Source organism: Babylonia areolata, chromosome 17, assembly GCF_041734735.1.
Source record: "Babylonia areolata isolate BAREFJ2019XMU chromosome 17, ASM4173473v1, whole genome shotgun sequence".
Classification (NCBI taxonomy): domain Eukaryota; kingdom Metazoa; phylum Mollusca; class Gastropoda; order Neogastropoda; family Buccinidae; genus Babylonia; species Babylonia areolata.
Window position 1 is genome coordinate 9,964,454 of NC_134892.1, and position 15,000 is coordinate 9,979,453.

At 42.5% G+C, this 15,000-nt stretch overlaps 1 protein-coding gene across 1 annotated transcript in view; it reads right to left on the reverse strand.

Annotated features, from left to right (window-relative positions):
* The window catches only part of LOC143291642 (uncharacterized), a 363,649-nt gene that overhangs the window by 191,140 nt on the left and 157,509 nt on the right, over window positions 1-15,000 (reverse strand). Inside the window, 2 exon segments of the mRNA XM_076601620.1 lie at window positions 6,204-6,341; window positions 7,642-7,770. Coding sequence (XP_076457735.1) covers window positions 6,204-6,341; window positions 7,642-7,770 — 267 coding nt within the window.

A 15,000-nucleotide genomic window follows, 5' to 3' on the forward strand; every position in this document is an offset into this window, starting at 1 on the left:
TGCTAGTGCCTGAACCCCCTTCGTGTGTATATGCAAGCAAAAGATCAAATACGCACATTAAAGATCCTGTAATCCATGTCAGCGTTCGGTGGGTCATGGAAACAAGAACATACCCAGCATGCACACCCCCGAAAACGGAGTATGGCTGCCTACATGGCAGGGTAAAAACGGTCATACACGTAAAAGCCCACTCGTGTGCATACGAGTGAACGCAGAAGAAGAAGAAGAAGATACCACATTACATTGCATCTTGCTATTTTGTGAATATCAAAATTTACTGGAATAGCATTTCCATTCTGCATTCTCACATTAACCCCTTAACTGCCACTGACGAGTATGCTTGCAAGTGAAGGGCTGTCATCTCAATGAATTAACCCCCTGAGTCCCACAGGCAGAAATTTCCATCCACTTCTGGTGTGCTAAAAAAAAATGCGCAAAGGAGGAGATTTCTGTCCACGTCATTGTAGACATTTTCCCATCACTATCTGGACTTCTGTGTCACAGGATCACCGTACTTTTGTTCAGCAGAATCAATGACGCCATTGATAAGCTCGTATGTAAACAAAATATAGCTGTTGTTTGTTGTTTCTCCTTTGCAAGCGAAAATGAGTATGAGCTTCACGCTGGGTGGGTCTGTGAATGACTAATAAGACAATACAAATACAAATAATACAAATACAATGCATGTCTTTTTTGTGGAGTGATGGCCTAGAGGTAATGTGTCCGCCTAGGAAGCGAGAGAATCTGAGCGCGCTGGTTCGAATCACGGCTCAGCCGCCGATATTTTTTCCCCCTCCACTAGACCTTGAGTGGTGGTCTGGATGCTAGTCATTTGGATGAGACGATAAACTGAGGTCCCGTGTGCAGCATGCACTTAGCGCATGTAAAAGAACCCACGGCAACAAAAGGGTTGTTCCTGGCAAAATTCTGTAGAAAAATCCACTGTGATAGGAAAAAACAAATAAAACTGCACGCAGGAAAAAATACAAAAAAAAGGATGGCACTGTAGTGTAGCGATGCGCTCTCCCTGGGGAGAGCAGCCCGAATTTCACACAGAGAAATCTGTTGTGATAAAAAGAAATACAAATACAAAATACAAATCCAGGCTCCCAAGTGTGGACAGGGGCAAGGTGGCAGAATGGTTAAGCTGCTTATCTGCTAATACAGTGCCTGTGAGGGTCTGGGTTCGAATCCTGCTCTTATCCCTTCTCTCAAGTTTTGACTGGAATATTAACTCACTCAGTACGGCCAGCCCTCTCTTCTCCTCTACACAGACCCCTCGGATGTCCAGTGGGTGTCTCAATGACCCAACCTTTAGCTTCTGTCGTCAGAATTGTGGTATTCTTTGTCAACATTCACCTCTTCAGTATAAGAGCCTTCTGCTTGCAATATTTTGATGATGGTAATTGGGGTGAAACGCTGTTAACGTCGTCTCTTTTGCCGTTCGTATGGAGAGAGTTAAAACAAAGCATCTAGTCATTCGGATGAGACAATAAACCGAGGTCCTGTGTGCACATTGAAAAATAATGCATGTGAACAAATAGGTTGTCTTCTGGTAAAATTCTGTAAAAGAATTAACTAATTTTACAGTAATTTAACAATTTCTTGACAACAAAAATTCCTTGAGTATATCATGCACAATATATACATGTATTCAACTTAGTGTGCATTTAGGAATACACACACACACACACACACACACACACACACACACACTCATACATATGCATGCAGACACATACATACATGCTCACATATGAGTGGGATCGCATGTGCAGACATGCGCACACACACACACACCCATGGCAGACACACATATCATGAAGAACACAGCATGCAGACATAATGAAGTTTCTTGTCGTAAACACAGGTTCACACACATTTTTTTTAAGAAGACCGTGCTGAGATGAGATATGGACTTCATTCACTTAATTTTCAGTAAAATAATTAATGAAAAAAAATATTAAAAGAAGAAGAAAATGTTGAGGAGGAGGAGCAGAAGAAGAAGAAAGAGGAGGAGGAGGAAGAGGAGAAGGAAGAAGAAGGAGAAGAGTAATACTACAAAGAACGCTGGCATCCTTGTTCATAAGTTAACGAAGCAACTTAAATGCAATATGATTGTCATGCATTGGTTATTTCTATTTTTCTTTAATTTTCAGTTTTCACATTTTCTCCACCCCCTCTTCCCCACTTTTCTTTTCTTCTTATCCTTGCTAGGTCTGCATATATTCATATAGCGGTACGGTAGGTTCCTGTGGTGGTTGGTTGGTTATACTATTTCACTGTGTGTGTGTGTGTGTGGGTGTGCGCGCGCATGTGTGAGGGTGTGTGTGTGTGTGTGTGTGCACACACATGCATGCAAACATGTGTAAATACATGTGAATGTGTGTGTGCGCACATGAGGATATTTGCTCACTGACATGTTTACAGGCACTTTCTTTTGTTGTTTTTTCTGTCCGTCTGTTTTGTCTGAAATGTCTTCTATGAAACCCCTCCAGACAAAAATGTCTGCAGAGTATCGTATAATAATCTATGATGAATATTTACCAGGGGTGCAGGAAAGCAGATGGATGTGATCAGTGAAAACAAATGAGTGATGTGGAAAGGGAGGCGGGGGTGCTTGTGAGGGGAGGGGCGGGTGGGTGGGTGGGGGAGCCAACAGTGTGTGGGAAGAACGAACGGAGCCAAAGAAAGGACAAGAAACAGGACTGGGCCAACACAAAAACATCTGAACCAAACTACTCTCCGACTACTATGGGGGCGCCCGGCTGCAGAGCTGGTTAGGGAATGGACTTCTGATCCAGCGATCAGCAGTGATCAGTGGTTCGAGGCCCTGTTTCGGCATGGTGTTGTGTGTGACGGGGAAAGATATTTTATTACTTCTTCTTCTTCTTCTTCTTCTGCATTCGGGGCTGCAACTCCCACGTTCACTCGTATATATGTGAGTGGGCTTTTATGTGTATGACCGTTTTTACCCCGCCATGAAAGCAGCCATGCTCCGCTTTCGGGGGTGTGCATCCTGGGTATGTACTTGTTTCCATAACCCACCGAACACACCTGGATTACAGGATCTTTAATGTGTGTATTTGATCTTTTGCTTGCATATACACACGAAGGGGGTTCAGGCACTAGCAGGTCTGCACATATGTTGACCTGGGAGATTGGAAAAATCTCCACCCTTTACCCACCAGGCACCGTCACCGAGATTCGAACCCGGGACCCTCAGATTGACAGTCCAACGCTTTAACCATTTGGCTATTGCACCCATCACATTTTATTACAACTTTCCTCTCTCCACCCAGGTGTGAGTGGGTACCTGAATTCTGTTGAGGAAGGTCAGAATGGTGAAAGGACATGATTTGGCCCTGCCTTCGTATGCTGAGCCCTTGATACAGTGGGCATGAATTCACTGTCCCAATGGCTGTAAAAGTGTATGGAGCCTTTAACCTTTTAACTATCAAAACAAACAGTTTTGTAATTCATTCTTGCATCAGTCATTTACCACTTTTTTTTCTATTTTATCTTCTTTCTTTTTTTAATGTATTTAGTCATTAACTTCTTCACGCATTCTTTCTTTCATGATCTGTTTGTGTCTCTGTAAAATGACAAATGATTAGGGGAAGGGGCAGTATGTATGAACTGAAGATTCATATCTTCTTTATGATGGGCGCAATAGCTGAGTGGTTAAAGCGTTGAGACTTTCAATCTGAGGGTCCCGGGTTTGAATCTTGGTAACAGCGCTGGGTGGGTAAAGGGTGGAGATTTTTCAAATCTCCCAGGTAAACATATGTGCAGACCTGCTAGTGCCTGAACCCCCTTCGTGTGTATGTATACGCAAGCAGAAGATCAAATACGCACATTTAAGATCCTGTAATCCATGTCAGCGTTTGGTGGGTTATAGAAACAAGAACATACCCAGCATGCACACCCCTGAAAATGAAGTATGGCTGCCTACATGGCGGGGTAAAAGGTCATACACGTAAAAGCCCACTCGTGTACATACGAGTGAACATGGGAGTTGCAGCCCATGGACAAATAAGAAGAAGAAGATCTTTCAGCTTTGTCCAAACGAATATGACAACAGAGGCAACTTCAACATAGTCTAAAACACAAGGTTTATCTTTTTTTTTTCCTGTGGTGTTTTTTCCATTTATCTATAATCATTTCATTTGCTGACATTTCAGGTTTTCGGTTTCAAGAGCACCTGCAAAGTGAGTGGGTTTAAAAAAATATGTCTTACATTTAAGGCAAACTGAATAAAAATGAATTTGCACACAAATGTATGTAGGCCTCTTGCAGAAAAGAGACATATCCATGCAGTAAAATAATTATATTGATAATCACTTTATTCTTTGCTGTTGTTGAACATCCATCTCATTTCCCAAACATTTCATGCACCGCACACACACACACAAATGAGTGCACAGACACACATCCATGCACAGACACACACACATGCATAAATGACAAGCGCACACACAAACACGCGCACGCATGCACGCACCCCCACCCCCCACCCCACCCCACACACACACTGACAACACCAACATGCTGGGTACATAAAACAAAGCGCTAAATAAATTTTTGCCAAGAGAAGAAATAAAACCAGAATGCTCAATTTCTTTCCTTTTTTCATCATTATTGAAGGGAAATGTTCTTTTCCAGATGAACATCAAAGAAAACTGAACACTGGACGGTGGATGCTGGGGAGAAGACACCAACAAACAAACAAAAAAGTGTTAAACAATGATGAAAACAAACAAAAAATCAACAAATAAATAATGATCGTAACAAAAGCAAAAGCAAAACAACAAATCAAAAACAAAAAAACCCAACAAATATATAAACAATCAAATGAACAAACCAAGCAACAAGGGTACGAACAAAATAAAACAAAACAAAAAAAAAGCATAACAACCAAACCAGCAAAATGACATGGGATCTTTAACATAAATAAACAAAAAACAAAAAAAAAAACTATCAAAAACAAACAACATACCACATGTCTTCCCTGTTGTGGCAATGAAAAGGAGACACAGAAAAAAATGTGCAAGTTCAGTAAAAAGACGAAATCTGAGGGCTTTACTGATGATTGCTTCATTTCATCCTTTCAGTTGACAGTCAAGACAGAACACAGAGTGACTGAAACTTTGAGACACAGGCAAAAAAACAAATCACTATACTTAATATACTTCTTTTCAAGGTACTTTCATTGCTCTTACATAGATTTCCTTCTCTCTCTCTCTCTCTCTCTCTCACGCACACACATACACACACACGCATGCGCGCGCAAACACACACACACACACACATGCATACCCCCACCCAACACACACTGCAGGACGACAATCACTGACCTACTAAACAATCCAACTAACAGACAGGCAGAGAGACAATAACATAAAATGAAAGCGCTTCCTTTTTAGGAAGTGTCTGGGTCTGTTCTGACAATTAATGTTCCTATTATTTACAAGTGCGCTGACACGAATGGTACCAAAAGCAGCACTGACTTGAAGTTGTGTACCTTATAAAGGAAGAGAGTTGCCAGCCTTATTGTTGTTTTATCCTTTATGTTCCTATCTGTTCCAAGGAACCTGTTATGTATCTGTGCACATGCTGTAGCATCAGCAACACTGACTGAAGTTGTGTACCTTGGAAATGGAGAAATGTACAACTCTTTATTGTTGCTTTATCATTTATATCCCTTTTCATTAATTCTTTTTTTTTTTTTTTAATTTACCAAGGAAATGGGCCGATTTACCACTCTTTATCGTTGATTTATCCTTTTTTTTCATTTATTCTTTTTTTTTTTTTTTTTTTTAATTTTCATTTACCTTGGAAATGGAGAGTTACCACTCTTTAGAATTGTTTTATCCTTCTTTCATTTCTTTTTACTTATTCTTTTTTTTTCTTTCTTTTTTTTTTTGAAGTTAACCTTGGAAAAGGAAGAGCTACCACCCTTTATTTTGTAGTAATTCTTCTTCCATTTTTTTTCTTAATTACCAAGGAAATGGAATGAGCTGCCATTTTTTTTTTTTATTGCTGTTTTATCCTTTACATTACCTTTTTTTATTTTATTTTTTACCTGCACTTTTTTCCTTTTTTGTTTTATTTTTTTAATTTTTCTTTTTGCCTGATGACGTAAAAGTGTGGCCATACACACATACGCGCACACACACACACACGCACACACGTAAGTTTACCTTCTCCCTCTGTCTGGTGGCGCGTTCCATCACGGAGTGCTGCTGCTGCTTCAGCTGGTTGATCTTCTCCTGGTCCTCCTGCAGCTGCTCCATCTGGCTCCGGTGTTCACCCTCCAGAGCCGCACGCTCCCGCTCCAACTGTGGAGGTGGAGGAGGAGAAATTTTGTTTTCTTTTCAATCACCAAAGACGTGGAACAAGCTCCCTGATAACCTCCGTCATTCTGATTCCCTCGCATCTTTTAAATCTTGTCTCAAAATTCACCTTTTCCCTCAGCAATAAGTTCAGTTGTGGCAGGTCCACTGACTTCCTTTGCGTTAGCTGTGCTTGACTATGTGTGTATACATATGTATGTGTACATAACTACATGCATGTATATGAATGTGTATTGTGTGTGTGTGTGTTTATGTAAGTTTGTGCCTGCCTATGTGTGCGTATGTGTTAGGGTAGCTGTTAGATACACATGTATGTTAAAATGTATGTATGCAGCGCATGCGCGCGCGCGCGCGTGTGTGTGTGTGTGTGTGTGTGTGTGTGTGTGTGTAGTCACATTTTGGTGTGTGTATGTAACATAGATATGATGTATTATGTTAACAAAAGCGTTTTTGTAAAGCACCTAGAGCAGATTTCTGGATAGTGTGCTATATAAGTATCCATTATTATTATTATTATTATTAATTTAATGTCCCGTCGCACACACACACACACTGGAGATTGTAGACATTGAATGGTGAGTAAGCTTCAACTATAATGATAACATAAGGCAGTGGCAACACTAACCAACTGCAAAATTCTACAGAAAAATTTTACTTTGATAGAAAAACAAATTCGCTTACAGACAGGAAAGAAAAATAAAAATTAATGTTTGGTGATTGCACTGTGGTGACAGGCTCTCCTCTTCATCATCATCATCATCATTGCTAACATCATCATCATCACCGTCGTCATTCTCCATGAACCAGTCAAGGTGTGTGGCACAGTGGTACAGACACCCTGTATGGCCTCCTTCTTCATCATCATCATCATCACTCCTATCATCAGCATCACCATCATCATCACCATCACCACTGCTAACATCATCATCATCATCACCCTCATTATTCTCCATGACCAAGCAATGTGTGTGGTACAGTGGTACAGACCCCCTGTATGGCCTTCATCATCATCATCATCACTCCTACCATCAGCATCACCATCATCATCACCATCACCACTGCTAACATCATCATCATCATCACCCTCATTATTCTCCATGACCAAGCAATGTGTGTGGCGCAGTGGTACAGACCCCCTGTATGGCCTCCTTCTTCATCATCATCATCATCACTCCTATCATCAGCATCAGCATCATCATCACCATCACCACTGCTAACATCATCATCATCATCACCCTCATTATTCTCCACGACCAAGCAATGTGTGTGGCGCAGTGGTACAGACCCCCTGTATGGCCTCTTTCTCCTGTGCCTGCAGGGACAGGATCTGTTGTCGGAGGACGCCCATCCTGTGCACCAGGTCTCTCTTGGTGGTCTTCAGGGTCTCCAGCTGACGCCGAAGCTCTTGTTCCTCCTGACACAGACACACACAGAAGGTTGGGAGTATTAGGTGTTTCACTGCTGTGTGTTGAATACTAATGTGTGGTGGTTACAGGTTTAGTTAGTCAGTTGGTTAGTTACTTATTTATCTATTTATCTGTAGTTCTATTCATTCATTCGCTTATTTATCGATTAATATTCATTTATTTACTCATCTATTTATTCATTTATACATTCATCAATCCGTTCATTTAATCATTTATTCATATATTCATAAATTTACTTATTTACTTATTCATAATAGCAGCTACCTATTCATTTATTTGGGCTTAAAATTGTGCATATTCTTTATGCCAGTTATTACAATGCACAGCACAATTTGGCATGGTTTTAACATGTAAAGGTGCTTCTATCGATCATCATTACCATTCATTTGATTCATCATTATAACTATCATCATCATCATCATCATCATTTTCAGTAGTAGTAGTAGTAGTAATATTATTATCATTATTATCATCATCATTATTACAATTATAAATCAAGTGAGGAGCTAATTATCTGTCCCCCAATCTCATCATCAAAGAGGGAATTCGATGATTAACTCACTCAGTACGGCCAGTCCTCTCTTCTCCTCTACCCAGACCCCTCAAATGTCCAGTGGGTGTCTGAATGACCCAACCTTTAGCTTCCGTCGTCAGAATTGTGGTATTCTTTGTCAACATTCACCTCTTCAGTGTAAGAGCCTTCCGCTTGTAATATTTTGATGGTGGTAATTGGGGAGAAACGCTGTTAACGTCGTCTCTTTCGCTGTTCGTATGGAGAGAGTTAATAACTTCTCTCACACAGGAAGGGGGTCGGGGGCGGAGGGCCACACCACCTTCTGGATGACCCCTTCACATTCACTGATCAGTCAGCTTTGAACTGTCCAGTACCATGTGTATGTATATATTATATATGTACATATGTTCAGCCCCTCCTCACCACAGGTACTGGCTGCTGGCTACACACACACACACATATATATATATATACACACACATATATGAGGCGCTGGGGAGGGGTGGGGGGAATCAAGATGTGAGGACTGTACAACAGCAAAGTGAGAGCTGTTTCATCAATGGCTTCTCCATTGCAATGGGAAATCATTTACAGCTTAGTCTTTTGTGAAGGACTGTAACTCTCAAACTAGGAGGAAAAAATGCACTTGCTCTTGGTGCTGCAGCCTTGGGGGGCTGGCTGGCCTTTGGGAACCATCCCCAACACTGACTGTGACCTTAAACCCTCTTGGCCGAGAGAGTGGGGGATGTAACTTGTGCAAAACACTCTCCACTATAATCAAATTCCAGCCCAGATTGTCGGGACAGCAGTTACCTCCTCTGCTGTTCTGATGGTCATAGGCAAACACGACTGACTATCATACTGTACTATAAGGTTGATGATGATGAGGATGATGATGATATCGATACTTAGAGTAATACAAGGCCTGTCTTTGGTCAAGGCCTGTCTTTGGTCAAAGACCGAACTGTTTGCGCATCACAAACACAGAGTCATTTGCATAACAGGCTGCCCATTTGGGTAGAGCTGACTGATAGCTGCCATTGGACACTTTTCATTCGTTTCCTGTGTCATTCAATCAGGTTTCAGTCATGTACACACACACACACACGCGCGCGCAGGCATGTAACATTTCATGTGTACGACTGTTTTGTTTATTTGCCATGGCATGTAGGCAGCCATACTCCGTTTTTGGAGGTTGTGCATGCTGGGTATGTTCTTATTCCATAACCCACCGAATGCTGACATGGATTACATAAAGGATCTTTAACATGTGTATTTGATCTTCTGTCACACACTGGGGGTTCAGGTACTAGCAGGTCTGCACATATTTTGACCTGAGAGGTTAGAAAAATCCCCACCCTTTTCCCATCATGTGTCCCATTCGGAGGAGCGGTGGGCTAGTGGAAACACATCTGCCTAGGAAGCGAGAGAATCTGACTGCACAAGTTCAAATCCCACACTTACCAATACTTTCTCCCTCTCCACTAGACCTTGAGTGGTGGTCTGGAAGCTAGTCATTCAGATGAGATGATTCATGAACCGAGGTCCTGTGTGTGGCATGCAACTTATAACACGTAAAAGAACCCACGGCAACAAAAGAGTTGTTCTAATGAAAAAATCCGCTTGCAGGCAGAAAAAAAGAGCAAAAAAAAAAAAAAAAGAAAAAAAAAAGGGGTAGTGCTCTTCCTGGGGAAAGCAACCCCAATTCAACACAGAGAAAACTGTTGTGACAAAATATAATACAATACAATTTGTGTGCACATACATATCTATACACACATCAAAACACAGACACACGCAAACACCACACACACAAGTTGTATGTACATGTGTGCACACAAACACACACAAAATGTTTATATATTATACTCTCTCTCTCTCTCAAAATTGAACCACTGAAAATCTTCACACACCTAACTGTTGCATCAAAATGTCAAAGGTTGTAGCAAAAAAGGCAAAGGATCTGACAATGCAGTGAGAAAGTAAGGGACACAGTTAAAAAGGAGGGAGATAGACGCACTGACAGACAGACAGACAGGGAAAGACAGAGACAGTAAAAAAGAAGACAGAGATGAGAGACAGACAAGTGCCAAAAAAAACAAACCCAACCAACTCTGGAGAGAGTGAGAGAGAGAGAGGGTGACAGAGAGACAGAGGCAGAGAAAGATAGGAGGGGGGAGGGGGATGAGGGGAGACGAGAGAGAGAGAGAGAGAGAGAGAGAGAGAGAGAGAGAGAGAGATGGTTCAAGAGAGAATGTGAGATGATTTAAGAGACAGACACAGACACACAGTGACAGACAGAGGCACACAGGCACACAGAGACAGACACACAGACAGAGACAGACACACAGAGGCACAGAGAGAGGCACAGCGAGAGAGAGAGAGAGTGACAGAGAGACACAGAGGCAGAGAAAGAGAGGAGGGGGGAGGGGGACGAGGGGAGGCAGAACAAAAGAAATTGGAGACTGAAGACAAAGAAATTGGACACAAAGTGAGACAGCACGAGAAAAAAGGAGAGAGACAGAGAGACAGAGACAGAGAGAGAGAGAGAGGCAGGGGGGGGGGGGGGGGGATTCAAGAGAGAATGTGAGATGATTCAAGAGACAGACACAGACAAACAGAGACAGACAGAGACTGACAGACACACAGAGACAGACACAGACAAACAGAGACAGACAGAGACTGACAGACACACAGAGACAGACACACAGAGGCACAGAGAGAGGCACAGCGAGAGAGAGAGAGAGAGAGAGAGAGAGAGAGATCTATTGTGAACATAAATATGATAAATAAAATGATGATGAAAAACGGGGAGTATACACATGTTGCCATTCCAGAGTGCTGGCAATAATATATATCTCTAAGAAATCACCAAGTCAGTGCTCCTTTTTCTCCTATATCTGGGCCCAGTGGTGTGGAAAAAACAACTGCCCCTCTCACTCCCTCAAATAGATCTGTTCCCACGTTTCGTTAAAAAATATATATCACAGCACACCATGCATCTCCCTACTGCCTCCATTCTTTTTTGACTGATGTGCTACATGGGCTTCTGATGATGATGATGATGATGATGATGATGATGATGTGTGTGTGTGTGTGTGTGTGTGTGTGTGTGTGTGTCTGTATGCATGTGTGTTTGCTTGTTTATGTGTGCACACGATTTACGAATGGTATGCTGTTCTCGAATGCATACATGTACATTTTTGTGTACAAACTTTTATTGTAAACACTACAATTTCCCTATGTGGGAGGTGTGTCTATCTGCATCATCATTATCATTATTATTATTACTACTACTATAATTATCATCGTCATCGCCTCTATTATTATCTCTATTATTATCATTATCATTATTATTGTTGTTGCTATCATTATTATTACTATTATCATTATACACATATATGTAAGCTTATGTGAAGTCCTATACACCAAAGCTTCTAAACTCTGTCGTGTGCTTGTAATATAAGCACATGTGTATGAATACATGTATGGTATGTGATCGAGACTGCAACCGGTTACTTGGCACTGAATAGATCAGTCTGCAGATCTCTCTTCCTTTGTCTCCCCACCTTTCTCATGCATGTGTCAGTTCATTCCCTCTACCATCAAACTCCCCATTCTCTCAAATGTCAACTTGTTCAAGCATGTCAAAACGTGCCCCATACCCCACCCACACACACACACACACACTCTCTCTCTCTCTTTTTCTCTCCTGACTTTCCCCTCCACTGAATGTGATCTCTGTTCACTGACTTTGCCCCCATCCCTCCCTCCCTCCAGCCCCCCTCCCCCATCCGGCATTTAGTCCGTGTGTGTGTGTGTGTGTGTGTGTGTGTGTGTGTGTGTGTCCGTGTGTTGAGTGTGTGTGTGTGTGTGTGTGTGTGTATGTGTGTCCGTGTGTTGAGTGTGTGTGTGTGTGTGTGTGTGTTGAGTGTGTGTGTGTGTGTGTTGAGTGTGTGTGTGTGTGTGTGTGTGTGTGTGTGTGTGTGTGTGTGTGTGTGTGTTGAGTGTGTGTGTGTGTGTGTGCATCCGTGTCAGTGTGTGCACGTGTATGCCCTGCGTACGTGTGGCCGCCGGGTGTGTGTGCATACCACAGAGGTTACAGCGGCACTCACAAGTGACAACGTTTTGTTTTTTCTAATCATGGCCTTGGCTTGTGTGACAAAGACAGGTATTTCCTCCCCCTGCACAACCCCCCACCTCCTCCCCACCGACCCACCCCGGCACCCACTTTCACCCTCTCTGTCCCACAAACACTCCTTCCACCTCAACGAAAGAGGCACTTGCCAGGACTTTTCTTTCTTTTTTTTTCTTTTAATTTTTTAAAAACTCTTTCCGTTCCATCATCTGCATCGTTTCAGTCGCGTTAATTACTCCCATGCCGCCATTTCCACACCCCCTTAACCCTAACCTAACTCGATACGTCTATCCCTTCCCAGTACACATATCCAGCCATTACATGCACAACTAGGTTCGACTGAATGCCGCTGCAATCCATACTGTAATTAACGTTACTGAGAAATGTGTTATGAGTCCCGAATACATGGAACTTATAAAACTTTGCAGAGTCACACAAAATCGCTTTCAAATGCGAAATCAAACGTTATTTCAATTAACGTTTTTGTTTCAAAATGCATAATACTGAACTGAACACATTCAAGATAATATATTTTATATAGGTCATATTTTGCACACACACACACACACACACACACACAAATAAGACTCAGCCCGAGCGAGTAATTATCGTCTGCTGCTTTGAAATCTCTCTCAAGGCCTGTGAATGCACAATACCGCACACATGTATACAAGATACTTCAGTCAAATGAATGCACAATACCGCACACATGTATACAAGATACTTCAGTCAAATGAATGCACAATACCGCACACATACAAGATACTTCAGTCAAATGAATGCACAATACCGCACACATACAAGATACTTCAGTCAAATGAATGCACAATACCGCACACATACAAGATACTTCAATCAAATGAATGCACAATACCGCACACATACAAGATACATCAGTCATATTTTGCACTGAAAAACAAAAGAACAAATTTAGCACCCTCAGCCCGTGCGAATAATTGTCGTCTGCTCAGCTCTGTGAACTCTCTCACTCAAGGCCTTCCGATCAGTTCGTTGGGTTAAAATTGTGGTCAGGCATCTGATCTTTTTTTTCTTTCTTTTTAATCACTATTATTTTTTAACACGTGGTTTAGCGCACATATTTAAGTCTGCATGCTTAAACACCCCGTTTAAAATGAAACTGTGAAATCTCATTCGAACGGCACGTACCCGATGCTGATGAAAGCGGTGTCAGGAATGTCACATGGGCTCGGTGTGCACGTGCGTGTGTGGGTTTTGAGGGCATTGGTCATGAAACAGCACATTGGGTGTGTGTGTGTGTGTGTGTGTGTGTGTGTGTGTGTGTGTGTGTGTGTGCACCGCTGCCTGTGAATGCGCACGCATAAGTTCGCTGACAAGGGTGGCCCGCTGCATGGTCTTTCATCAGTTCTTAGTTAATTTCATTCATTCGATCGAGTGTGTCCGTTCATGCGCCGGTGTGAATGCAAGCGATCGCAGAAATGTGCATGTGGATGAATGTACGTGCTTCATTCTTCACACACACACACACACGTAGGGCATGCACGCACACACACACGCGCGCGCGCGCCTGTACGGCACACACACACACACACACACACACACGTACGACACACACACACACACACACACACACGGCACACACACACACACGGCACACACACACACACACACACGTACGGCACACACACACACACACACACACACACACACACACACACACACACACACACGGCATGCACACACACACACACACACACACACACAAGAAGTTATCTCTTCAAACGTGAATCCACATTCTTGGATTGTCAGTTTACCACTGACATCACAGGAAGGTGGATGATAATGCTTAAGTTGAGACTTTCGCGATATGAGGCAGAAAAAAAAATGACCCTTCTACAGTCTTTTTCCGGATTTAAGTGTGAGTGTCTGCTCAAGCCATTCAAGTCCTAGTCATGGAAATGATGTGTCATGGCAAAATACTCAACATCACACACACTGATCACATCACCAATGATGAACAAGTGCGCCAGTCCCGCATCTTCTTCTTCTTCTTCTTCTTTGTTTGTGGGCTGCAACTCCCACGTTCACTCGTATATACACGAGTGGGCTTTTATGTGTATGACCGTTTTTACCCCGCCATGTAGACAGCCATACTCCGCTTTCGGGGGTGTGCATGCTGGGTATGTACTTGTTTCCATAACCCACTGAACGCTGACATGGATTACAGGATCTTTAACCTGATTTGATCTTTTGCTTGCGTATACACACGAAGGGGGTTCAGGCACTAGCAGGTCTGCACATATGTTGACCTGGGAGATCGGAAAAATCTCCACCCTTTAACCCATCAGGCGCCCTCACCGAGATTCGAACCTAGGACCCTCAGATTGAAAGTCCAACGCTTTAACCACTCGGCTATTGCGCCCGTCGCCAATCCCGCATCAAAAAGCAGCACATTGGACCTCAGCTGTTTTTTGACTCACTTGTGTAAACAAAGTGAGTCTATGTTTTAACCTGGTGTTCAGTTATCTGTGTGTGTGTGTGTGTGTGTGTGTGTGTGTGTGTGTGTGTGTGTGTGTGTGTCCGTGG